Source organism: Grus americana, chromosome 9, assembly GCF_028858705.1.
Source record: "Grus americana isolate bGruAme1 chromosome 9, bGruAme1.mat, whole genome shotgun sequence".
Lineage (NCBI taxonomy): Eukaryota > Metazoa > Chordata > Aves > Gruiformes > Gruidae > Grus > Grus americana.
The window spans coordinates 291817-318321 of record NC_072860.1 but is presented as its reverse complement, the minus strand read 5'-3'; the positions used below and the strand labels follow the sequence as shown (position 1 = coordinate 318321).

General features: G+C 40.3%; 1 protein-coding gene across 8 annotated transcripts in view; it reads right to left on the bottom strand.

The window, feature by feature from the left end:
* Positions 1–26505, bottom strand: part of FARP2 (FERM, ARH/RhoGEF and pleckstrin domain protein 2) — an 81978-nt gene that overhangs the window by 46900 nt on the left and 8573 nt on the right. For all 8 annotated transcript variants that reach the window (XR_008578258.1, XR_008578259.1, XR_008578260.1 and 5 more), the window contains exons 3-7: positions 13167–13271; positions 11674–11716; positions 6797–6875; positions 5185–5282; positions 2893–3007 (exon numbers count right to left, since the gene is read on the bottom strand). Coding sequence is in view for 5 of the 8 variants with exons in the window: in XM_054835148.1 (XP_054691123.1) it covers positions 2893–3007; positions 5185–5282; positions 6797–6875; positions 11674–11716; positions 13167–13271 (440 nt within the window). In the remaining 3 variants the exon portion in view is untranslated. The remainder of the gene's footprint in view (positions 1–2892; positions 3008–5184; positions 5283–6796; positions 6876–11673; positions 11717–13166; positions 13272–26505) is intronic.

The following is a 26505-nucleotide window of genomic DNA, read 5'->3' as shown; positions in this document are numbered from 1 at the left end:
AGCCTGAGAAACCTGAATCGATGACACAGACCCCCTGCAAACCAGTATACGAGTAAGTGTGTCCAAGGCAAAGCAAGGGCCACAAAGAAGGGAAACTGATGCACGAGATGATGCAGAAGCAATCTGGAGATGAGCCATCCTGCCAGAAATGGGTTTCTTTTCCCAGAGGCTCAGTTTATATGAGAAGTCTCTGCCAAAAGCAATCATCAGTGGAAGAAAGTATCAGTCTGCTAAAGGTAAGTGGGTGAATAATACGGTTAACTGAAAGAAATAAAAAATGAAAATAAAAGGCAAAAATAAAAATATGACGCACGAGGATGATGAGAGAAGTGTTCTGTTCATTTAACCACACTACCCATCGCCAGGAAGCAGACAAATGCCCAAGGTTCATGCTCCCGCCTGCTCCTCGTAACACAAATGAGGAAAACCGTGTCTGAACTCTGAGAAAGCACGGGGCCTTCATGACTCCTACTAAAAATGGAAAAGGGTGGCCAATACTCCCTGCGTAAGGGAAGAGAGGAGACGTGTAAGGAAGTCACAGCTATTTTTAGGATTGCAGTGCTTCCAAAATTACATCTCTCTAACAAAATTTTTTCCAAAGGCGCAGGGGATTTAAAACATGTGTTCAAGGTACTCGGGTATCACTAACCTTCATTTGTGACCTTTTCCAGCCACACGCCTCAGTTTTTAATCTTAACGCAGTCTGAACGTACACTTCTAAAACACTGCTTTAAAATAAGACTTGCAATCATTTTAATAATATGGCTGTATTAGATGCAATTCTCATTAAACTAATGAGAAGTACACTTATGAAGCAAGGAATCTTTTCCTATTAACCTTCCTCTGACTTCTTCCTGACAGGCAAAAACACAAAGCTTTCCTCGCTTATGATTAATGATTAGAAGAAATTTGTTTGAAAAGAGGCTCAAACCTAATTAATAAAGTTTCCAGTCCCTGACTCATTCCGAAGACAGTCACGACCCTTCCATCAAGAAACCTCCCCGCAAGTAGAAGCGACTCAATTGGATCCAGGCACGTGATTAACAAAAGACTGTTCTTGTGCATGGGCTGGAGGTACTTACCTCAGAACTACGAAATCACACATTTCAGCACTAATTTGAAAGCCATCAGCCTGTACTGCATGATGTCATCAAAGCCTTTCATGAAGCCATTTGTAGCTTCAGACAACACAGCATCTTGCAGCAGGAAGTTTCACAATGTCGTTACGAGGTGTATGAAAAGGACGTTCCTCCTTTTCTTTTAATTTGCTTTGAAGTGACTGCCTAATTGTTTCAGTGCTGCTTTTTTTTTTTTTGACACGAGAAAAATAAAGAAATATTTCTGTGCAATTAATGGCTTCCCTCCTCCAGCTACTTTCTCCAAAGGAGAAGAATCCTAGCATACATTTTCATTTACTGCAAAATAACTTCAAAACAACATTTAGTTTGTTCCTTCATTGTTTCCATGTGCACCTCAAAGGTTCAAAAGCAGAAAAAAGTAACACACACACCTGACTTCATCAAGAATTGACAAAGCTGAAATTCCATCAGTACCAATAATTTCAGTACAAGTGAAAATGAGTGATCATAAAAAACAAATATTTAATTAATGAAATTCTTGGGAACTGATTTTCTAATACTACAGGATGTGTCTTAGCCTTAAACACAGATGCTGCCCCGAAAAACCTCCTTGTTCTGTCTTCAAATAAAGTCAGTCCGCAACAATCTCTGAGTTTACCCACGCAGAGCAAAACGGAAATTTAAATTTCTAATATAGTATTTGGATTAAAATGCACAATTATGCGCAATAACTGTGCACGTGGATATTCACAACTAATAAAAGCACTTTAAATTGCTAAATCCTAATACACAAGGTTTCAAAAATTACAGAAAAAGACCTATCGGGTGAAATCAAACCTATATCACCATTTTGTCAAACACCTTCTCTTATTTAACCTGACTCCAAGAACTGCACAAGTGAGGTTAAGGCCTTTATAGCAGGTAATAGTCTGAAATTTCTCAGTGATATTAACTTTGTGTGCTTAAAAGCATAAAAGAACAAAGTTGCGGCAAATATAGATTGCACAATGTAAATCCTGATCTTCCAAAGTAGTATTTTAGTCACAACAGAGTCTCCCTGTAGGCTGACTTCTCTTTCATGAGCACCACATTGACTGTCTGCTCCAAACCTTCTTACTTATCAAAATATTTTACACTGTACGCATTGAGTAGATAGATATTCACATTTTAAGACCAGCCAGATTAGACCGTAAAACACACAACCTTACGTACATTGAACACGCACAGTGAGAGAAACGGGCGTTTCAAATAATAAAGCATTCGTTTCTGCAGTTCCTGTGTGCTGGAATTAATTTTATAATTGTAGCAAATAGTTTCTTTGTCCCTCATAAACTTTACTTATTTCAAAAATACTCCAGCTGTAAGATAAGGTATTGCATAAATTCTTATTTCTCCCCCACTCCCTCCACCCTTCTCCATCTCCTTTATGCTTAATGAGTACAGAACGAGTACAATGCAACTAATTTCTAATGACATAGACAAAAGCAAGGCCTATGCCTTTGATGGTAAGCTGAACTTAAACTTTGTAGATTGGGAATTCTGAAGAATGATTTTGCCTTAAACCATTATTACAAGCTCATGACAGCTTCTTTGGTATGTTACTACAGGTAAAAAAAAATCACTTGAGAAAAACTACTGCCCAACAACTCTGTCGTAACTATTGCTACATGCAACTTTTCTTGCTAGATGTAAATGGCGTTTAACTTACACACTTTTAACATCATCCTATCACATAGCGTGCTTGACCTCCACCAAGCGAGTCCACCTGCCCCCCAGGAGTATGCATCAGGAGTATACATTAATCCTCACTTACACGTGCTTCCTGTGGAACTCCAGAATCTTTCCTTCGATTCTTTCCTGGTTTGGCAAATACTGGTTTGTTTTCAGGTGTTCTCGATCCTCTGATTCATCAAAATCCCCTATTTCGGCTAATACAGAAAACAAAACAACATTGGAATAAGAAGAAACAATGGAAAAGGAACAATGACAGAAAATACTTGGTAAGGAGTTACAGAGACTCCAAGAGCCAGAACGTATTTTCCTTTAAGTGCTTCAAATTTGTGCATTACGCTTTGTACCCAGCTTCATTTTACAAAAAACTCACATTTATCCCAAGCAGACTTCCTGGGGATTATAGCAGCATTTGAACATCGTTTGGAAAATTTATGCTTCTTTATGGTCAAAGATGTGAGACCTGTAGAAGACCCTAAAACATTGGTGGTCTAAACATTTCTTCTTTACAGATACCTCATACCAAGACAGGATATTTCAATTTAATTTTTCTAAATATATGTAAAATGGTTCTGGACAAGCCTACTTGGGAAGAGGACAAATTAAATTTTAGGAATTGTCCAAAAATAAACACACAGTAAAAAGAGAAATCAGTGTTATGTGACTATGAATCCCCACAGCACCTACATTTGGAGTTTGGGTCAACCCCCTTCAGATATCCACGCCCTTCAGAAATGACACTGTGGATTTAGGAAGAGATTTAGAGAAGGAAAAAAGCATCAATCAAAATGCAGAACAGCTTCCATCTGATAAGACATGAAATGACCAGAAGTCTTTGGCTCAGAAAAGAAAAGCACGAGGCAGGCAGAACATATGGCAGACATATATGAAAATTACAAATTGAATAAGTTTTTTTTAAAAAAAAAGTTATTTACTTTTTCTGATAGTAAAATATGAAGTTACAGTATTAAATTAAAATGCAGAAGTTTTAAAAAGACAAAAGGACATATGTTATCCTACAAAACTCCCAAAAACTAAGCTGTGAAGCTTCTTTTCATGAAAGGATGCCAAAAATATAAGTAAATTCAAAATTCAGAGAAATACATGGAAGCAAAGTTCATCAAGCACAACTACACAAAGTGTTGCAGAGTCAATCTTTGACTTAGGCCACATGCAAAGATTACTGGATGGATGCAGCAAAGGAAGTATCACCACATGCTTGCTCCATTTTTGAGGGCTTCCTCATAGCATCTGCTATCAACTACTGTCAGAGAAAGGAGAGAGAACTAAATGAACTAATAATCTCATCCAAGGCAGCTGTTCTTAAAAAGAACACAGCAATATCCTGTTTAAAATCAGGCCAGCATAGGAAACAAGGGAAAAAAATATTGAAAGGCAATTTTTAAGAATAATTTATGTTAAAAATAATCATATTCTTTTTCACTTCTAATTTTCCAGTAGGGTAGAATCACACTAAGCAAGGCCAGAGATCCGCTCACCAGCTCCACACCGCACTGTGGAATGCTGGAAAACCATGAGCAAACGTTAATTGTGTCACTCACTGATGGCACACACACAAAATACATTTGCTCTTCCAATAAAATCACCCTAACTAATATTATTATAATTGTATTATTGTATTACAATGCAGAATTACATAACTATTTAGCAATGTACGTGCGAAGAGGGTTTGTTTCACACCAGTGAGGAGGCACAAAGTCCCAGTTCTGCAGCTGGGGTTACAGATTTGTAAACACACAACTCTGCTGCTCGAGCTGAGTTGGTGTCTGAACCCACTCAAGGTTTTCAACCTGCTTGTCCCAAAGGCCACGTCTTTAGGTCGTTAGGCACGTACTGCCTGAACGAGCAGCAACACTGAGAACTTCCAAGTCAGTTGCTTCCCGTTTCCATTTGCACTCCCAGCAAGGAGGAAAGCTGCTGACAACCCCACCGTTGAACTTGTTCTGGCATGTTTCTAGTTTTATTTCAGCTTGGTCTCTACACACTTGTCTCCTCCCAGCCGCAGGGAAACGGAGAAATGAAGCAGGGAAGCAGACGGGAGCAGCTGGCTGGAAGGTGAGGAGTGCTAGTGACGCCGTTTGCAGAGCCAGGGAAAACAGACAACGCGCAAGGGCTTTGGTTTCGTACAGTCTCCACGAAGCCAAAGTTCTCTCATATGTAAGTACCAGCTGTTCCTCACCACAACTAGCCCTGATGATAATCCCAGTGTTCAAAATCAACAGGTTTGCTGCACGTACAGAAGAAAATACCACGAGACAGAAAATGCCTTTAGTTACCAAAAGCTTCTGTACGCTATTTAACTCAGGTTAGCAATGGGAACATCACCCAATGTCACCACAGTCAAGGTACTCACACTGCAGAAGGTGAGAGACCAGAAGAGCAGCCGTATTGTCACTGCAGGTCAGTCGTTCCTCTGCCAAGTCTCTCTTGATTTGCAACGCAAACAGGTACCTGAGAGAGAGTTACAAGTACCGGAGTTACAAGCACCACCTTGATGCACGAAAGAACAGTAAAACGACTGAGCAGAACTTCATAAAACCAACTTCTCCTAATTCTTCCTCTCTCCAAAAACCAGATAATACAGAAGCCTTGCTCCCAAGGACAGTCAAATCAAACCAGACAACCCGTGACTAATCCAGTGCAATTTATCAGCGTAAATGAAGACGCAGGGACAAGGAAGCAGAAGGAAATCCACGCTTTTAACAGGTTTGATTTGTGAAGTAACACAGCAGCTGAAACTTTAGCTGGAAAGAAACTTAACGAACACTTCAAGTGACTTTATCTATTAGCACAAGGATAGGAGAACATCATTGATTCCAATAACTTGTTAGGAAAAATAACAAGCATTTCTGCTAGCACTCAATTAATTTACTCAGTGGTTGTATTTTCCAAGAGTATAATGTTAGCAGCCAACAAAGACAGTAAGAAATTAAACTTCCTTTTCTCATACCGCTATACTCATTCAACTAAAGTATTTCCAAATCAGTTGCTAAAGAGGAACAGATTTCTGTTTAACCGTTTTGTATAAGTAATAAGCTGCCTGCAAAACGTACAAGGATAGCAGAAAAACCTGGCAGCCTGGGAAGCATGCTGATAAAGACCGATTTAGTAACCTAGACCAATTTTAATATATTTTTATGAATGTAATGCTGGCAAATCTTTTGTGCTTTCCTTTTTACTTGAAAGAAGGTGCAATAAGGACTCCAGTAAATAGGCAACAATTCATTACTATAAACCTCTGAACTGACAAACTGATCAATATTCTTTAGCAAATTACACTCTGAAAGAGAACAATATTTTTTTTTAAAAGAATTAATTTTAAAACGTTATGTATCACATTCTTGAAGCAAAAAGATAATAAAAGGTACACATTTTGAATGTGGGAGGGTTTTTTTTCCAATTTTAAAGTAGTGTAAGTATGTATTAAAGACTTCTGCTCTGTTTTCTGCATATCTGCCTGACCTATCTTGGTTTCTTCAATGCACTCACAATAAAGTGTACATATCATTAATAGCATTATGAAATACCTACAGCTCTAAGCACAGAGCAGAATTCCACAATAAATACTCTATAAATAGACAAAAACAGTAAAGTGTGTTTGCTAGTTGAAGAATAAAGCGTAGACTTTGGAAGTTTAAATGATAAATCATTTATTAAAATACGTACTGATTATTTTATACAGGTAATGTTTGTAACTACGAGTATTTCCTCTATACGCTGTCTCTTTCAACACAGTGATGTTAGGCAAGCCTTAACCTGCACTGTTTTCTGTTTTGAAAAATATTCTTTCTGATAACATTCATCTGCTAACATGTGTCTTCTAAAACTGTGACACTAATGAGAAGCACTCTTCACTCACCTTCAATGTAAGTTTTGTTTGGAAACAGATGGAATGTCCTCCTACTCTTACCTTCCTTTTGTTTCAGTAGGTAATGCAAATCAAATTCTTCAAAAAAATACTTTACCTAGTATATTCCTCTTGCAACTGGCCTGGGTCTGGAGGGAAAAACTTTACAGCTAGACGAAGCACTGTAGTCTTTGGTCCTATAAGAAAAGTTAATCACGTCACAAAAAGCTCTTGTTCTTCATAAGCACATGCATATTATGTTTTCCAACATGCACAGAAATACAATGCTCACTAAGCCTAGCTAGCTTTCAGCTAGCCAGCTAACTATAGCGGGTCTATGGGTATGGATTGTCCACGCCAACACAGATACAGCAGATAGTACAGACAGTTTTCAGAGGAACTATTTCCAAGGCAAGTCTGCAGTCTGAATGCTGTAAAAATAGCTTTGTGCAACCTGAAAGCTAAACTATCACAAATCAAGTACTTGACTGCGTACGAAGGCATCACAGATGACCCAGTGAGAGGTTCCCAGAAGGGAAGGAGGGTGCAGATGCGTCCCACCGGCTCTCCCAACACCAATCACCACCAGAGTTGTCGATGAACTGAATCCATGAGTCCGGCCAGACCCAGCTGTCTCCCCATGGATATAAAAATGCATTTGCATGCCAGCATGCCTGTTAATACCCATTTCTTCCCATTTTTAACACTGTTCTTGTCAATCTCGACAACAGGGAGAGAACTAATTTAACATTTAAATCTAAACAGAATCCTAAGTAACTATTTGGAATAGTCCCTAATGCCCTGTGTAACGTTTTACAACAAGAAAACCCAACCGTGACTGGATCACGTCAACAGTCTCAGCGTCACGACCCAGCCTGCTGAACCGGCTGACTCAATGTCCCCTGTATCATCAGTATTTTCAGAGAAATATTACTGGGTACCACAATCACTTACTGTGCCACAACTGGGCACCACTGTTCCGCTGCTGTTTTTCCTGTCTAAAAGCAGAAAAGGCTGAGTATACCGCAGGCAGGCAGAGTGCGAGCCAACCTCTGCTTGCAGAAGCCTACGGAGCATCCATCTCGCATTTGCAGGCATCCCCTGGACAAGAGGAGCATTGCTCCTCCCACCCACACTCCCGACAGACCGAGACCTGTCCCCAGCATGCACCTTCTCACAAGGAGCAAGGACAGTCCCCCTTGAGCGTGCGGAGCAGCAGAAAGGCAAGACAAACTGCGAAAAACCAGACCCTGCTAAAAGGCAGGGGAAGACCTGGGAAGGACAAACCTGCAACCCTCTGATTTCTAAACTCTTCTCCATGTATTCCACAACCCAGCTGAAACTCAAAGCCAGCCCTGCTTACAGGTCACCTCCAGAGGTGCCTTCCAGCCCCATCCACGGGACTCTGCATGCTGCTGCTGCTGCTTCAAAGTAAGCTTAGATAAATTTAAAAAAAAAAATATCAAATTTGTACGAGCATTTTGGTAAGCACAACCCAGCCTGCTTTAATTTATTTTAAGCACCAACAGCTCTTAAAGCTTGACAAAGTCCAATTTAACCCCATCAACTCCAAAGAACACTGATTTCTTCTGTCCAGAATACCCGATTCCCACACGCCAAACGTTCCTCTGCTCACTCATCCTCTCATTTCCTAATGGGGGAATAAGAAACTTTGCTTTCAGCCAAGTAGCTGGGAGAACTAACTCTCAGACTACCAGAGCTGTCAGAAGAGCAGCTCCCAGCCTCCAATCCCAGAATTACCAAAGCTTTGGTGAATCAAAAAACCTAAAATCTTCATCCTAATTACAGTGTTATATCTAGAAACGAAAGGGGGCTGGAAATAATGCCCTCTAACAATACACAAAGCTCACATTTGGCAGAGACTAAAATCATACTAGGGATTTTATAGTTCTTGAGACACACAAAGTGAGCGAAAAAAAATCTTTGCATGAAATTTCTGAAAATACTGCAAGCCCTTGGAAGGCCTTCACAAGGTTAAGAAGGTACTTGCACTTTGCTCACGCCAATCAGCAGGAAAGTATTGCTGTGGGAGCAATTTTAGCAGTGTTCTGAGCATCACATACATTAAATGACAATAGATATTAAAAAGTAAGAACATAATGCCGCATATTTGCTTCTGTAGCACAACTCCTCCTCTTTTTGTTTTTTTAATCTTGCCTTTCCTCTATGAATAACTCCCATTCTAATTAGGAAAAGAAACACTGGGCCAGTCTTAACCAAGATAAAGAATTTATTGTAAGAAGCCAAATCTGAGCAAGAACAAGAAGTCAGGAAAAATTACCCAAGCGATATGGTGAACACAACACTATACAAAAGTGACAAGACCTCAGAGAAGGTACCCAATTGCCAACCTGATATTGCATGACTGTTAGGAAGCTGAAAATTTGGATTGAAACTCCTTGCCTTCTAGAGTGGTTCTGTAGTAAAACTGACTGCATTCATTTGAAATTAATAAAAAAAAAAATCATTATCATACAACACAAAGTTCTATATATCTGTTCTATAGATACTCTCTATATATTCTATATTAGCAAAGACTAATATGAAGTAAATGTCAATAATCTAGATCTTGTGATTTTAGAGAGCATGTCAAAGACTCAGAACTGCATGCCTACAATTACACAGCAATCGCCATCAACAAACTAACGGCTTTGAGTTGTAGTAACTTAAAGCCCATGATAACATCTAACCTTACCGTGCTGCTGGACTAAAAGGTACAAGGTTAACTCCAAAATCATTAAATTCCAAACCAAACAACTCAACTCTGAAAAACCAACAAAAAAAAAAATGAACCTCAACAAAAACTTCTTAAAGTGAGAATATAGGAAAGGATCATCCATCCATGCCAACTTCAGGCATTTCTTCACAGCACGAGCAAACTCACCAAATCTCATTCTTACAGAATTTTGCTTTCCCTTGGGGAACAGCCAGCGGCCGCAGGCAGAGCAGGGGCAGCAGAAGGGAGCACACTGCCTGTGTGCATCGCTGCCAGGCCAGCCTGCCCGCATCTGCCACCCGCCACCCCCAGGGAGCCCAGGCACCGGGAAGGGCAGCCCCGGCTGAAGCCAGGGTAGATGTGCCAAGGTGTGCCAGCCTTTCATAGCTGTATTGTCAGATGTAAACGTCTCTCCATTATTGCAGCTTGCTTAGTCCCTTACTTCTGAAGTATCCATGTTATCGAGTAGTTAAATTAATTCCTCTCTTAAGGCTTTGTATTCAGCAGTACTGTCAAAGGAGTTCTTAGGAATATGCTCCTGTGCATCCTATGTCAGCTACCTGATTCAGTGAAAGAACAGCTTAAGTTACTACACGTGCAATTAACGTTTTAACTGTAAACATTTTCAAGGCTCTCTACAGTCATATCTCATTTCAATTCTAAAAACAGCAGAATGCTAGGAAGGCATTCAACTAGCATAAAAAAAAAAAAAAGAGCTCTCACCTGAGCTATCGAAACTTTACAAATTTAAAATCGATTTCAGAACTTGAACATGTGTCAGAGAACCGACTGGTGTCTCCTACAGGTTAAGATTTTTTTTTTCTTCTTAAAGAAATCTTTTAGCGTCGCTGGCAACATAACGTGGGTGGTAGACCACCAAGCTGCAGAGTAGCCATAGATTTTAGCGCATTCCTATGGATTTAAACCATTTTAGAATATATGCATCATCAGGGAACACACAGCCATCAGCCTACAGTCTAAGGCCAAGTTTCCCCAATTTATCTGGTACAGAAGAGGAAACAGGAGGAGTAACCAAGTGGCATCGCAGACCTGTGGTTCACCAAATCTTTTGACTAAGACATAATTCCTTCCAGCCAGGAGCACTGCAAAAACAAAACAAGCCTAACTGCATGGGGTATATAAAACAATGGCACTCCAACAATTGTTTTATTTTTTTTAAATAGACAGTGAAAGTATTATTATACCTTCCTAAGGAGGCCTTTTATAGCTGATTTGACTCTTCTGCTTAAAACACAACATTGGAAAAAGTTAAAACCATGACCTTAAAGTTAAAAAAATTAGACAGAATTGGTGATTTATTTTTTTCTGGCAATCAGTTTTAGGCAGGAGACCAACTAAAAACTACCTCCCAGCACTAATTTTCAACATTTTCCGATTAAGACTTTGAAAGGAGTAGGAATCCACCACACCCTCCTGATCTTGTTCTTCCACCAAGGCTTTACGATCAGAAACAGAAAATAAGCAAACAGCTTAACCTCAGTCTAAGAGGGAAAAAAAAGTCCAATCTACTCTTTCAGCATCAGAAGAACTTGCATACTGTGTTCTTCAATTATTTTTAGCCTTTAGAATGCATCTCATAGTACCTTTTAGAGTAGCATAAAGCAAAGATAGCATCACTATTGTAATATCCTCCTGGCCAAAGAACAGAAACAAATTTCACAGGTGAAGCAAAGAGGATTCTGAAGCTGCGGCCACCCACCAGGTGGGAGATCCCTACCTCTGCTCGCTCAGTGAAGGTGCCCCTGAGCACACTGGAGAGAGTTTTTGAGAATGAGATGGAAATACCCTCATCCCTGCACGTCAGCAAGCTCCATCTGCAGCTTTTTGCAGCCCTTCCGAAAGGTGTATCAGCTCTCAGACAAGATCTCATGACTGCAGATGCTACCTCCTCCCATGCAATGGGTGCAATAACCCAGAATATTTCTTTTTCTTTCTACAACACAACTTACAAAAACTCACAAAGCGCAAATGTCACGTTTCACTTAATGCCAGCAGACCCAACCTATCTAGATATTTCTCACAGAGAAAGAATCATACCATCAGTAAGTTTCCATTCCACCCACCACATATTACATACGAAAAGCATCAGGTTTGCATGCCCCAACAGGAACCACTATCACCTCTACCAAGTACCATTTTCAGGGAAGCATAACCAGTAAATCAAGTAGTAATTGTGAAAGCAACCCACATAAAGAAGATGCAAATTAAGGAAAACTTCCTTTTTTAAAAGTACTTACTCCGTACTTGTTTAATGACAGGTTTCATAGGTTCCAGCCAAATCTGAAATTAAAGGGAAAAAAATTACAAACTGACATTCATGTTTGAATACAATATGAAAACTTCAAAGTAAATTCAAATAAAGTAGTATTTTATAAGTATGCATTTCTTCCTCACCACAGTAAGGCAGCAATTCCTTTTTTAAAAAAAAAAAAATTAAAAAAATACTTATTTATTTGAATTGACATTTATCATGTATCAATAGAACAAACACTGATCCGTGCTTAAAGCTCATCTGGACAGAATCAGCAGTTAAATCAGTAAAAGCACACCACCACTGCTGAGAAGACAGAAATCATGTGAAAACATGACTATAGACAGGAGCCAGGCTACAGAACTACAGGAGGCCTGGAGAACACGACACAGTCCAACTTTTTTCCCTTCCATGCTTTGTCCATCTCTCTTACCTATCAACTTGAGGATTTTTACTCGATAATAATTTCCCACAAACTTTTCTCCTTTGACAAGCACATTTTCAAAGAAAGACTATTGTTGTTCTAGTAAAAAGAGCATCCATAAAACTAATGCAAAGTATTCCAGATGCTCAATGTTTTGGGGTGGGATTTTTTGGGTTTGTTTTTTTTTGTTTGTTTGTTGGTTTTTTTTTTTTTACTCCTCCAAACAAAGAATTGTAACAAGACAATTATGTTTGGTCCTTAATAGTTACTTCTGTGTCTGAGAGAGAGCTGAGGATTTTTAGAACCTTATTAGATGCAGAAACACTTTGGATGCTTTGCAGAATAAACGGAAACTAAACAAGATTTAGTGTATTTCCTTGGCTCAAGAGCAGTGTGCATTACTGCTATGTTCTCAGTCATACTTTCTGTGTGAGTCCTAAAACTAGAAAAAGTAATAGGAAAAAAAAAAATGAACACACAGTTTTGGGAACATTTTCTAGTTTAGAAGCCACGCTGTCCTCTTTGCAAGGTACAGGGTAAGCAACAAGGAGGCTGACAGAGTGTCAGCATTTATCTAGATCAATGATTTAAAAAGCTTGCAGGTCTGTAAGTCTGCTGAGGTTTATATTTATTAGAAAGAGGTTCATAATGACTCATCTGGGAAATTAACTGAAGACTGAATTAACTGAAGATAAATATGAGCATTATCAAAATTATTCATTGTATTATGATTTTGTCAGTGCTCCACAGGCTACACTTTAAGTTGATGTTCCCCCTTCAGAGGGAGGAAGGATTTTATTTATGTCCCTGAAAGTGGGAACAACAGTAACTATTTAACTGCTTTATACATTTTTTGAGATTTAACAAGTAGAAGAACCTGATTCCTCCTCTCTGCTTTATTAGTTGTCATTGTTCTGGTTAGCAAAGCAGATGTACAATAATCAAAGAGATTATCCTACAGGAGACTCCAGCAGACTTTGAAACTTTTGACACCCAGACAACTGCATTCACCCAAACTTTTTATTACACCGAATTTGTCAGGGAACTGTACATACCCAATATGACTGCATGTTCTGGAACTCTATCCCAAAGTAGTCCGATTCAATCAAATTCAGATGCTTGTAAACCTCTGTCAGTAACATATGGCCATAATATTTTGACTAAGGAAGTAAAAAACAAAAACAAAACCACACAGTGAGATTAAGGTAAGAAAGTTTACAACAAATTAGAAAAAAATTATAGCATCTTTAGAAACTGTAGAAAAAGAGATTCTTCACATTATTTTTGTCACTGTAACACCCAAACGCGCAATATACAGGCATGCCTCCATGCAAACAATATTCACAGAACCAGAGGAACTCAATCTGGAAGGGGCCGCTGGAGGTCATCTACATCCACACTCCTGCTCAGAGCAGGGTCAGCTCTGAGAGCAGACTGGATCAGCTGCAAACTATTTGCAGCTCCTTCAACAAACCAGCACCATTTGTTTGCGTAGCTGGACAGTGTGGCTCCCCCCCAGCCGCAGCAGACCAAAGCAGGGGCTGCCAAAACCCCACTCAAACGTGCACCCTCTTGCTCATAGCAACACCAGGGACCACACGGCCATGTGCAATTTTCACACTGACAAGACTTGAAAACATATGCAGATGTTCTAGGAGAGTCCAAGAGAGCTGAGGAAGGCCGGTGCAGGGCGGTTTGCACCCAACCAGAATTTAGCCCTGACCTAGGAAGCCCCGGCTGGCCCAGCAGGAAAGCAAGAGCTGCGCAAGCAGGACTTCCTGGGCCAGGCTGACCGCTGCCAGGGATCACACCGACTGAGGGGAGGCTGCTCACTGCAGCACATGCAAGGCCCTTGCTGACAGAACTAGAACTTGACTTCTACAAAGAAGCATCTTTGAAAAACTCTAATTTTTTATTACAATAGCGTTCCAGGAAACCCAGGGTGATAGTATTTATTTTGTTAATTAAGAAATAAACAGGAGGGCTATAGTGGGAACCCAAACACCCTCCTCCTGCACCGTGCCTTCTGTGTAAAGTCACCTGCAATGAATCCTTCCCTCAAGAAGCCACTCGCTAGCCCTTTTCACAGTCAAGTTAGGTGCAAAGCCATAAAACAAACATTGGCAGAAAGCAGCTACAGTAACACAGGAGAAAAAGGGAAACTTTCACAGCACACCCAAAACAACTACGCTGGGGTCTCTTATTAAGACACACGAGCCTGCTCTCAGCATCGACTATTGCATGACTGTAGCAGCCACCACAAGAAAAACAGCATTTATGAACCTACACTTCAGTCCATGAAAAGAATGGACCCCTCCGTACCTGTTCCAGCAACGCACAAAAGCTAGCCAGACAGCTAGTGCAGGCTGCAGAAGGAGGTAGCGTGGCCACTGACATCCACGTTCTACCTTGGACTATGGAAGTGATCCTGCAACTGCAGTGACAGGGTCTGGCATCGCTCTGGTTAGCCAGGTTGTCTGGCAGAACACACCTCGGGCATTCATGCCAACGAGGTCTTGTCTATTTGGAAATGTCAGAGTGCCGGAAGACTCTATGACTTTCCCATCAAAACAGGCACACAGTTCTGTAATTGACTCTTTAAACTCAGAACGGTGTATCTTTTAGGTATTATATTAGGCATTAGGTATTATAGTAAATTAGTAATAGAATAATTTAATAAAATGCGCGAATGAAAATATCTACCAGAAAGAATGGGCTGCTTTAGGTTAAAATAAAGAGGGTTTAAAAAAAAGTAAAAAAGATGGTGAAAGTTGGGGAAATTGTTTCACGTTACTGAGATGCATAAAAATTCAAAAGTAATTGCTTCTTACAGGAAAAAGAGATTAACTAGCCATGTTTTTAGAACAGCACAATTTAGCTCTGTATTTAAAAAAAAAAAAAAACCTTCAGTGAGAAGAAGTATGACAACATTGCAGTACTGCAGATCTGAAATAGCTTTGGGAATCACACTGATGTGAGTGGAGCTGACTGAACCCAAAGCCACAACCAAGGAGGAACATACAGAAACAGGGCAGAGAACGATACGAGATCGGCTTGTCCTTCTCGTTTGTGCTTTCACGAGTCACGGTTACCGCTAAGGGCCACCATGGGTGTGAAGCACAGGTCAGACGAATTCACTCGCACAAACACTAATCATTCAAATGTTTCTTGGTGTCATGCTGGGTCAGGGCGCTGATGCTGAAACCCCCAAATAAAGCTGCAAGTCAGGAGAAATGATCCAGTTCTGTGTCACTGCAGTGGATACAGAGATGCCTGGTTGGGAAGTGACACTGATAATGTAGTATGGTGAGATGGAGCGCTCTCCTCTTTGTGGACAAGTTTTGAGTGTTTTCTTTGTAAGAACACAGTTTAATTTTTTTAGCCAAAATCTATGCCTGCAGAAGGCTCTGTGAGTAGGGGGGATTGTTTTTAAATTATGACAATGAAATAAGGAATGATACAGGTAACGATAAATCACATCTTCAGTAAGTAACATTCCTGCTCTTCTGTCTACAGGATGTTTCTCAGGCATGCTACAGACTGCTTGCCACAGGACAAGAGAAATGGAGACATGCATTTTGAAAATTAAATTTTTAACTGTTGAATGAAATATATTGCTTGCCTTGCACTTGTGAATGAATCTTAAAATGGTAACAGAAAAAAATCTCCTTAAATATAGTAGGGCTTTTTTTAAAGTACAGAAATATTATTATCACATGCGTACTGTTTACAGGCACTACAGACTTGAGAAAGGAATACTTTTTAGCCAGCGATATTTGTGGGATGCAGCAATACCCTGACTGACCTCACTCAGTTCCATCTGCAGAAGATGGGATGCCTTTGCATGGATAGATCTATTAACCTCTAGAAGCCACTGACCAGGAGATGTCCTGTGACCCCAAGCCTCTGACTTCTCATTTGTGAAATAAGCAGTAATTCTAGTTCCAACCTCCTTCTGTTAGAATTGATAAACTCGGATTAACTTGTGAAAGATGTCCAGTGACAGACGAGTTTTACAGTCACTGTGCTGATTAAAGAAACTGCGTCCTGTCCAAGCCGTTAAAATTATCCCAGTCAGATGGGGAGATGGCGCCTCTCTCCCTCCACTGCGAGTTTCTCCAGAGAAACTGGAGATGAAGAAATTAAGATGGTCAGAGCACTTTGCCACCAAATAAATTATAAAGGTGCCAACCAAATATTAAAAGTGTAAAATTATTTTGACTGGACTATCAACTGTAATTTTAGGTGTAATTTACAGTAACAAGTTGAGAAAAACCTCATTCTAAGCTGAGTACCATTCCACAGTACTTCCTTCAAAATATAAAGCAACAATAACAATGCCACATTTTAAAAGAACACTATTAATTTTATTTTTAAATAAAAATAGGTTACAAAAGCTTGAGACAGAAAATCTTTTATTACTATGTCTCAAATGCTGTGGGAAAATTCTCCTTAGAGCTACTGAGTTCCTCAAATTGTTTTATAACCATCCTTTCCAAAATGCTGCTTTAACATTTTGAAGTTGACAAAAATGAAATTTATACAGTGGGTAGCTCCATGTCATTGTTTAATCTGCATAAAAGATTTTGCTTTGTCCTGCTTTTAAGCAATTACTTAATTACTGTAATTTTGACGTCAGGGCAAGAAGCTGCATGAATGCATTTCAGAAAGGTCCCATTTTCAATACAAATTCACAACACAGCATACTTTCCATTCCTAACTTCTCAATTACTCTTTATATGCTGCCAAGACGACGACTACTGATATTACTGAATTATTCCACATAAAAAAGAAAGAGGGGAAAAAAAAAACCCACAGGGTAAAAAAAAAAAAAAATAGATCAGCAGCTAACAAAAGCTTTCCCCAGCATCCCAGCTCTAACTGTGCTACAGACTTTTGTAACAAGTCATCGTTAGAAGGCTGCTCAGTACAATAGATTTTTTTTTTTTCCAATATCGATTTGTATATTCAGATCAAGCCTGAAAGGATGGCTCAGAGCTGTGCAAGCAGGGTATCCTGCCAGGCGGTGATGCTATGGAAGGCACTGCGCCGGCAAAACGCCAGGGTGGCAATCCCCTGCCCGCACGCTGGAGGAGTTGGTAGTGCCTTCAGACCAGGCTCAGGGCTAAGGCAGCGCCAGGCAGAAGAGAAATGAACAGCAACAGTTTTAAGCCAAAGTTTCTCAGCTGAAGGAGGTATCTGTATTTTTTATTCAGTCAGAAAAGTAAACATATTCAGTGTTAGCAATTTTTAGAATGGATGAGTAAAATGCAAATTAAAAATAAAAAAATTAGAACAACAGTTATTTTTCATTTATCATCCCATCCATTGTTTCTTATTTTCTCACGTAGCATCTATCACTACCTACATGGCAGATCCTCCCTTTGCCATAACGTTGTAGCTTAGGAAGACAAAAAAACAAACTAGAAACGCATAGCCTATGATTTTCAGTAGACCATACTTCAGTATTATCACAACCAATTCTTCCTCAGTAACTCCCAAACATGTCTTCCAGAACATCTGAACTTTCTGCTTCCACGTATTTTAACTAAAAAACAAACAAAACAAAAAAATCCCAGTATTTTCATAATGAGTAGTATTCTCATATTCCAAAACAGACAAATTGCCCTTGCTCAAACTTTCCAAAAACAAAATCCACTTTTGGGAGCACTTAGGCTGAAGAGGGGGGAAAAAAAAGAAAAAAAAAATCATTCCAAAAGCCAAGAGTTTGGAAAAAACTGAGAGTTATAAAGCAGAGGTATAGAATGGAAACTCTTGTGCAGCCAGAGCCGGTGGAGCCACCGGCCCTCAACTTCAAACACCAGCTGACCTTGGATTTTGTGTTACAGAAATCTGCGACTGTTGGGAGAGCAAATCCTCCGGTAAACAGTGTATCTGCATGAGGAAGAAGTTTATATTTGACATCATCCCTGACAAGTGGCCAACGCAGAACGATCCACAGGCAGCCAAGGAGAAGCGCAGGCATGAAAAGTAAACCGAACGGATTTAAATAAAGATCCCTTCACCGTTCACGGATTTTTTTATGTTTTTTTTCTTTTGGTGCACGTTAGTGGTCTTACTAATGAAAAAGTGATTTCTCATCTTTCGGCAAATTGAAACAAAAAAATGGCAATCAGCAACTAAACAGAGTAGTTACATCAGACTTGTTATATCCTTTCTTAACCACAAATACACAAGCATTTCAGTGAGTTTATAGCTCTGTTTATCTACAGCCCTTTTGTAATCTGTTAGATCTCTGTCCAAATGCAGCGTGATACATAAAAAACGCCTTTAAAACTGCCTATTAATAACTATCATTAATGCCACGTTATAAACAAAAACTGCATTTATGAACACAGGGTGCATGTTTAAACCACATTTATTACAAAGAAGGAAATAATATAAGGAATACCATTTGTTAACTTTTTGTTTTCACGGCTAAACCAAGACAACTTTGCAGCTCCATATCTAATTTTTAATCCATAGACTGGAAAAGTAAAAAAATACTTTCTTAATTTCTTCAATTTTAATTGGAACAAGTAACTCAAGTGAAACGGGTCCCTGCTTCCCCACAAAAATGGGTACCTTGGTAACAACAGATGCCTCAAACTCTGGTTTCATGTGCTCAGCCAAATACTGCTTAAATACTATTTCATTTTCATTATCTGAACATCTAGCAATAACTTTCAGCTTCAATTATTTTAATTTTTCTTTTAATACTTTGTGAAGAAAATGGTATTTTAAATATATGTATTTGTTTTATTCACTCTTATATACCAACAGGTTATTTTACTACCACCAGCCAGGGTTTGCAGTGCCTTTATAACCACCCACAGAGCATCGGATGCACGGCCTGGGATGGCAGGGATTTGACTCTCTCCTACGGGGTCCTCCCGCTGCTTCACACCACCCCGGTCTCTACCTGTTGCTCACTGAAGATGACAACCCTGACTTCTTCCAGAATTAGCTCCAACCTACAGGAGTCAACCCAGCATGCAGATACGGTTTGTGAAACTTCTTCCAATTTTCTACCCTAGTCACTGATACGATTTTTTTTTTTTTAAAACTCTTTTTTCCACCCGAGGGAGCACTGTCCAGCTGCCAGCACCTCCCGGCTCACCCCGAGGAAGCCAAACCCATCGCCAGAGCTCATTTCCCAGGCCCAGAGCCTGCACCGTCACCGTGCCGGCAGGGCAGCCCCTGGACGCCGGGAAGCACCGCTGGAGCAACACGAACACCCACATCCGCCCCAAGCCGCAGCCTCGCTGGGAATACATCACCAGCCTGAAAATGACTTCATAACTTCTTCACAAATCAGCATACATTTTCATCTTGAAAATGTACTACTGTTTTCAAATATTGTGTGTCACAGTATTTCTATATGGCATTGAAATCCAATTTACTCAAACACGGAAGCTGCAAAACCAAATACAAATTTCTGATATATTTTAATTTACATTATTACACTGCATCTTGGGCATAATTTTTTGTTTAAAAAAAAATTCTAAGACTCCTCCCCAAGACTTTTTGTCCTAAGATTGCAGTGGTTCAGTTAGTTGTGTTTTTGGGGGGTTTTTTGGTTTGGTTTTGGGTTTTTTTGTTTTTTTTTTTTTTTAAACAGAATCCACAGCCAGACAAATTATTCTAAAAATGTAAGCCTCTGGCTCACTTAATTAAGGTTAGCTTTAAACCTGTGATCATTTAGAGGTTCAAGCAGTGCTGAAGCACTTCACTGCCAAATGAACCAGCTCCACCCAACAAACATGCTTTTCCAGAGTGGCTAGACTTGCTGGATGCCTGAAAGTAGGAAAACAATAATTTGTTGACATGGGAAAAGATCCCCAAGAGGGAGGGAATTATGTGAATGAGATTGGGAAATGTATACTTAATAGATAGCATGTAGAGACAAAAAATGGTCCCAAGTTCCAAAAGTGCTCTCGTGCTGAAATGGAGCACTTGAAATAAAACACAGCGTGCTCAGAGAAAAAACAACTGGCACCATGGTTAAGAATTCAGCCAACACATGGTCCCCAAGCGCTATATACAAACAGCACATGGAAGAGCCACATAAAAACTTTTGGGCACCAAGCAGAAATTCTCAGTCGCTTTCACTACCTGGAGAGAAAAATATAACCATGCACCCCCCCGATACCTCTGCTTCATACACTGCTCTAGAGTACCTGGGGAGGAGGTAAGTCACCCAAATCAAAACCCTGGACCACATTGCTGGAAAAAGTTTCACAGGACACCGCTGCTTGAGAGCTTGGCACCTGAGTTGATGCTTGCTAATAATTAAACATTCAGATGACAGCAGCAACTATATCATGGAAAGCAGCTGCTTTGGGGTGGCTGATCCCACACAGAGGTGAAGATCGTGGTAGTCGAAATGCCAGAAAATTCTGCTAATGGTGATGCTGGGACTGTTTTTATAACACATGCTATTTCAAATAATCTGCAAAGGGCGACACTGCCCTTTGCAACGCCACACCGACGGCCTTCCTCAAACATGGAGCACGCACTTGGAAGGGCTCAGCCTCATCAGCATGCTATATTAAATAGCTGCACTATTGCAAGCCTTTAAACAACTTTGTGGCTGAAATAACCAAGGACAGATACAAGTACCTAGTTATAACAATGGCCTGCCTTCAAAATGGAGAGTGTGCCGTTGTTAGCCATTCTCAGAAAAACCCTTTTTCCACTTCAAGAAATTAAGGTTCGTAACAGAACGTCTAAGCACCTCCTTTGTTCGTGCAAGCTGTAAAACAGTAGAACAAAGCTAAGAAACTAGAATTTAGGAGACTAGTGGTCTCAATTTTCCCCCCCTCTGAACTTTGCTACAAGACCTTATGCACTTGTGCAAACCACTGCACCCTTCCTACACCCACTCCCTCCACCATGCCTGGCCACTTCATCCATTTAGACTGTATGTACTCTGGGAACTGGCACAGCGTCATTTCATAAGTGTGTCTATGTATATAAATAAAACTATGGTTTTAAGTCATTTTAAACACAGATATTACTTTGCTTCCTTTTGTTCATAAAAGAAGACTACTAAAATTGCTAGGTTTTTCTCCATTAATTATGCTTTTGCCTCAAAGCCACCATACATGCTAACGTCAACCAGATTTCATCTGGGCTTTCCCTACGAGGTGTTACAGTACTCCAGGCTAGCACACCACTTGAGGAAGTGTGCCTGAAGGAAATAGTCTAAAACATTACGGAAATTAGGTGATTGTGAAAGATTCTTTACACAAATCAGGTATTTTTACAGGAAAGGCCAAAACTATCTTTTGTCTCCTGTAAAACTGAAATTGTACCAGCTGTCCTAACATCACTCCCCACTGTACTTTGAGCAGAGCTTTGATACCATGGCGATGGGTTAATAAATACCTACGGGCCAGATTAGATAAAGCCAAAGCTTTGTTAACTTCCCCCTTTCCAGCAGGAGTCTTTATACCTCTGGCTTTGGGCTAGCTGCCTGAGAAGCGGGCTGAGGGGCACAGTGATGCTTGTCTTTCATGGTACCAGTTGAAGTACACATCAGACAGCTCTAACACGGTCTCTACAAAGGCCTCTCTCTCCTTTTTTTAAGCTAATATGAGTATTTTACCACTCCTGTTTTGTGCTCAGGCTCCACAAATGCTGAGCCCAAGCCTTCTGCCAGGGGCGGCCAGAGAAGAGCAGCAGCTCAGGTAGCAGAGATGTCAAACACGTCAGCCCGGATCTCGCTGCCTGGAAAGCAGGCCTGCAGCTGAGCTCCCAGCCTTTCTCTTGCCTGAGCAGCGAGGAGGTGTTAATAGTAAAAACACTTCATTTCCCATTCCTCTGCTGTGAGGCTGGGAAGAAACAACTTAAGTGATGTTTTCAAACCTGCTTTCACCATCACGAGAGCGCTCCAAAATACATGCCTGTGTGCAAAACCCAAGCATGGTGATACAAACCTGTCAAAAAGGCATCACAAGTTCTACTACACAGGAAAAAAGATTACTAAAGAGCAATATACTCCAATTTAGTGAGCCAATTTGTTTCCCCTCTGCGTTTCATACCTGTGGGTTGCAGCCATGCAGCTCAGGTCAGGGCAGCAATGCATGCAGCAGCTGTTCAAAGACTTCCAGGAGTGTCTCTGAACTCACAATATATAGACTACTTGGTAGCTCAATACTATTTTTTTTCCCCTTTTAAACTTCTTATTTTTATTCATGAAAGACTGCTCTGTCAGACAGATGGGCCTCCCCTCTCCATATCCAACATCCCAGTCTTAAAAAGTAAATCATCACCGCAGCACAGTTTTTTAAATATTCAATTTACATGGTCTCCCTCTTACACAAGCAGGCAACGTTGCCCTTGCCAGAAATGTGTTTTGTTGCAAGGAGAACCAGATGACACACAGGTATGCTTTTGCAACCCTGTTTATTGAAATGCACTTTCACAAGGCTTTGCTTCTCTAAACACAGCCGGGTACCAGGAGACACCATCCTTACTCAACAAGTCCCTTTTTTCAGTAGGCAGTAACCTAAAATTTCTTTAACTGCCTCTTAGCACACTGCATTTCTGCAGCTGTCTTTAGCTGACTGTGGGTTGTTTCTTGGGTTGGGTGGTTTGGGTTTTTTTCCTTTCATGCTCTATATATTCTACAGAATTATCCATCTGTGGAACCAGCTTTGAATGTCACCCACACCCAGAGGGGGCTTCCAGAGAACTACTTTTTTTTTTTTTTAATACAGCATTTCTTACTGTTATTTTGATAGAATGGCATAACACTGATTTCAGCTGATTTTCACAATCCTTTGTCACTAGATTATGAAAAAAGAAATGAACACTTGCATTCTGCAGAAGTGTTTAAGAAACTAACAGTATTTCCCTTCTTTATTAGTGATGACAATACATTATTAAATTAGTAAGGAAGTTAACAGGTAACAGCTTTTTCTTTACAAGGCTGTTACTTCGGAAGGCGCCCAAAAGGAACTAAGTACAAGAATTGTACCACTGCACGTATGCCAAGACTATTAAGTTATGCATTGGTTTACTTTATCAGCTCTCATCCAGAGAGCAATTACAGGCAGAAAGTTCTCAGTATGCTCACGATAAATTAAAGAGACCTTAAAAAGAGTTCAGCTTTACACCAACTCAGGGTTAAGCTCAGGGAAGAGTGAATTGAGGAACAGTACAAGAGAAGTTTTTCATCTCTGGTGAAAGCATACTCACTGTAGTACATCACAGCCACACAAACAGTTATGAACTCAATCTATTACATTCATATTTCGTACAGGAACATTCCGATTGTTTCTCCTTTACTGCAGTATAACTCAATTTTCACATAATGGGACACCTAATGTCCAGAGAGATGTAAAGTAGTAAATTGTTTTTATAATACAATTTAAGTTCAAATCTTCCCTTGAAAAAACAAAAAACCAAACAACAAAAGCCCCACACACACACCTCAAATGCCTATCAATAAAATGGCTGCGGTTTTACTTTTCCCCACCCAATACCACATTCTTACATAGCATCAAAAAAGGCAAGCCCCCAAACAAAATAACAGGTTTAAAAAAACATATAGTAGAATCAAACAGTACACAAATTGCAAAGCTTCAATTACTTTCTTTTTAAACCCTATAATAACTTCAAATTTTAAATAGTGAATTACTAACTTTCTCTTCTGAGGTCAGACAAAAATAAGTCCTAAGGCAGCTTATTTGCCATATTTAGGAGAGTCAAACCGGAGCAATGACAAACATCTGGCTATGATTCTTTCTGGAATTTTGACTATTTCTTCCCGGCCAGGGAAGAAAAACACTGAGCTGACTAACACAGCATCTTGATTCCTTCAGCACAGCGCTTAATAGGATTCAGAAGCAGCCTGTCCTCCCACTTCCCACATATTTAAGCTGTTAATACTTTTACAGCAGAGGGAAAAAAAGCCTTTATGAAAGGAAGGTCTGAGCAGGCGAAGGAAGAGCAAGGGAGAGGCAGGAGGGCAGCTCGTGCCAGAGCCTGGCTCTGCTGGAGAGCCGACGGCGGGCTGTCCTGTCCTGCCAGAGAGTGCCGAAACACCGACTCAAGGTTTGCCACAGCCCGCAGTAAGGACAGCCTCTCTGAAAAATCATTTCAGAGTATATGTTTTTCAGTGCCCGCAGCACGCTCTCCATTTTTAACAGACGCATATTCTTAAAACTCCTCAATAACAGCATTTTAAGCTGTTTAATTTCCGCTTCAGCCCCAACGGAGTTCTTAGGGGTACTAACGCTACCGTAAGAAGTTACTGAGAAGCAGCATTTTTCAGTGTGCTCGGGCTGAAAACACTCTCTCCAAACCACAGGAAGCCACGAGGCACGTATGAGCTGTCAGATTGCTTCCTCCACCGCCTCAAAAACCTCCTGTGGTCCCAGCCCAGCTCCTGATTTCAGGGCCCCCGACTGCAGCGAGTCACAGTCGTGGGCTCCGACAGCTGGTCGGAAACAAGGAGCATCTGAAGAGGTGCTGTCTTCACAACACCTTTTCAATTACGGATGCCTGCAAAGTGCACAGAAACCAGAGTAACTAAACATGGTTATTCTAGTCTATCCTAAACATACGAATGGAAACTAATTTTGAACTTTGTACATTTAAATAAACCAAGGAAGAGTTATATAGGTGGTCAGCAAAGACAATGTCACTATTGGACAGAGTAACCATCAAGTAGCTGTTTTCAGCTTAGTATAGAATAAGCCACTTAAATTTTATGGTGATAAAATAGTAAGTTTCACAGGGTACATCAGTAAACTCCAAAATGGACACGAGCAGTGAGAAGACAATAACTAATAAGAAAATACAGCGGGGAAAAGTGTAATTTTATTTGTTCTCTTGAACAGCAGTGGAGCTGAGCATTTCCCTCCCAGGCAGCCCACCAGTGTCAGAAGGAGAAGGACACATTGCACAGCGCCGCAGGGATGCAGAACACGCTTGCTCTTTCACTCAGTAAGAAAATGAGAAAAGATACAACCATCTTCAAGAAACTGAATCACACACAAGGAAACAATAGGTCTGGTAGAAATGCAGAAAATAGGAAAACGCTTTTTCATTTTGTCAGAATTTTTCCTAAGGCCCAGCTTCACGCTCCGAGACACCAGAACGCTGGCACTCGCCTGACCCACAGAGAACAACTTCAGAGCATGGCGAGACTGCAGGACAAAACTGAAATCCCAGCACAAGTTTGTTGAAATCTGAGGCAAATTCAAACCAACATAAACCTAACTTACACTATGAACATGTTTTATTGAGAAGCAAGTTACTTCATTATATTTAAAAAAGAAAGAACAGACTTGTGTGCTCAAAGCAACCTGACAAAGAACAGCATGAAAGAAAAAATTCTAGTTTAAGTTTTCCCATTGAGTACATCAGGCAGGCAAACCCACCTGGTTTTGCTGAGCACCAAGAACTGTGCTATTATTTTATGATGGCTATTGCAGTTCTACAGAATTCTTTTTCCAGCAGGTGAAAACAGAAAAAAATTCAACTATAATATAACGCATATGCATTTTTCACTCCCAAATTTTATTTTACATTCAAGCAGAAGGAGACGAGGAAGTACAAGCAATTGAAGAGGTGCCAAGTTCTTGCCAAACAGAGTTTGGTAAACTTGAAGCATAATCATATAAACTTCTTTTTCCAGGGCACTTCCTCATAGCAGAGAGCATAATTCACTTAAGAAAGCAAGCACACAAGGACCAACATATAGACCAAATATTAAACATCACATTATGGCAGCAATGCCATTAAATGTCTTATAAACCAGTGCAAAGAGAAAACTGGATCAGAGAGTCAGACCTTACAGCCTGCCTGTCTACAGATCCCCCCAAAAAGTACTGCATCAGAGAAAGCAGCTGGAAGACGTAGCAAGTCCGACCCCTTTCTTGTTGACTAAACCTGCTATTTCACTTACCGGGATTTTAAGACAGCACCAGACTCTCAACTGCCATCAGCACCACTCTTCTTCCGACTATGCCATGCAAAAAGACCCCTTGTTTCCTCTAACCCACTCACACACGCTGTACTCTAAGTCTTTGACAGCCCCTGTATCTGTCGCTGTAATACATTCCCCTTCCAACTCTTCCACAAATCAATGCAAAAGCTTTCAGCAAGTATAAATCACACTTTCCTACCCTAAATTCCTATAGTCTAAGTTGTCTTGTGTTGCAGCACACTTTATTGTCTTCCATAAGCAGCACCAGACAAGCATAATTTCACCAAGCGGTCATTTTGACAAATTAAACCCAGCCCAGCCCCTTCTACTTAAGAGTCTGCCACATTTTTATGCTGATCACAGGCCTCCACGTTCAATCTCTTAAGAAAATCAGGAAAGCTGGCAGAACTTCTATTGTAAAACCCTGATTACTTTGAAGTGTGCCCACGGTT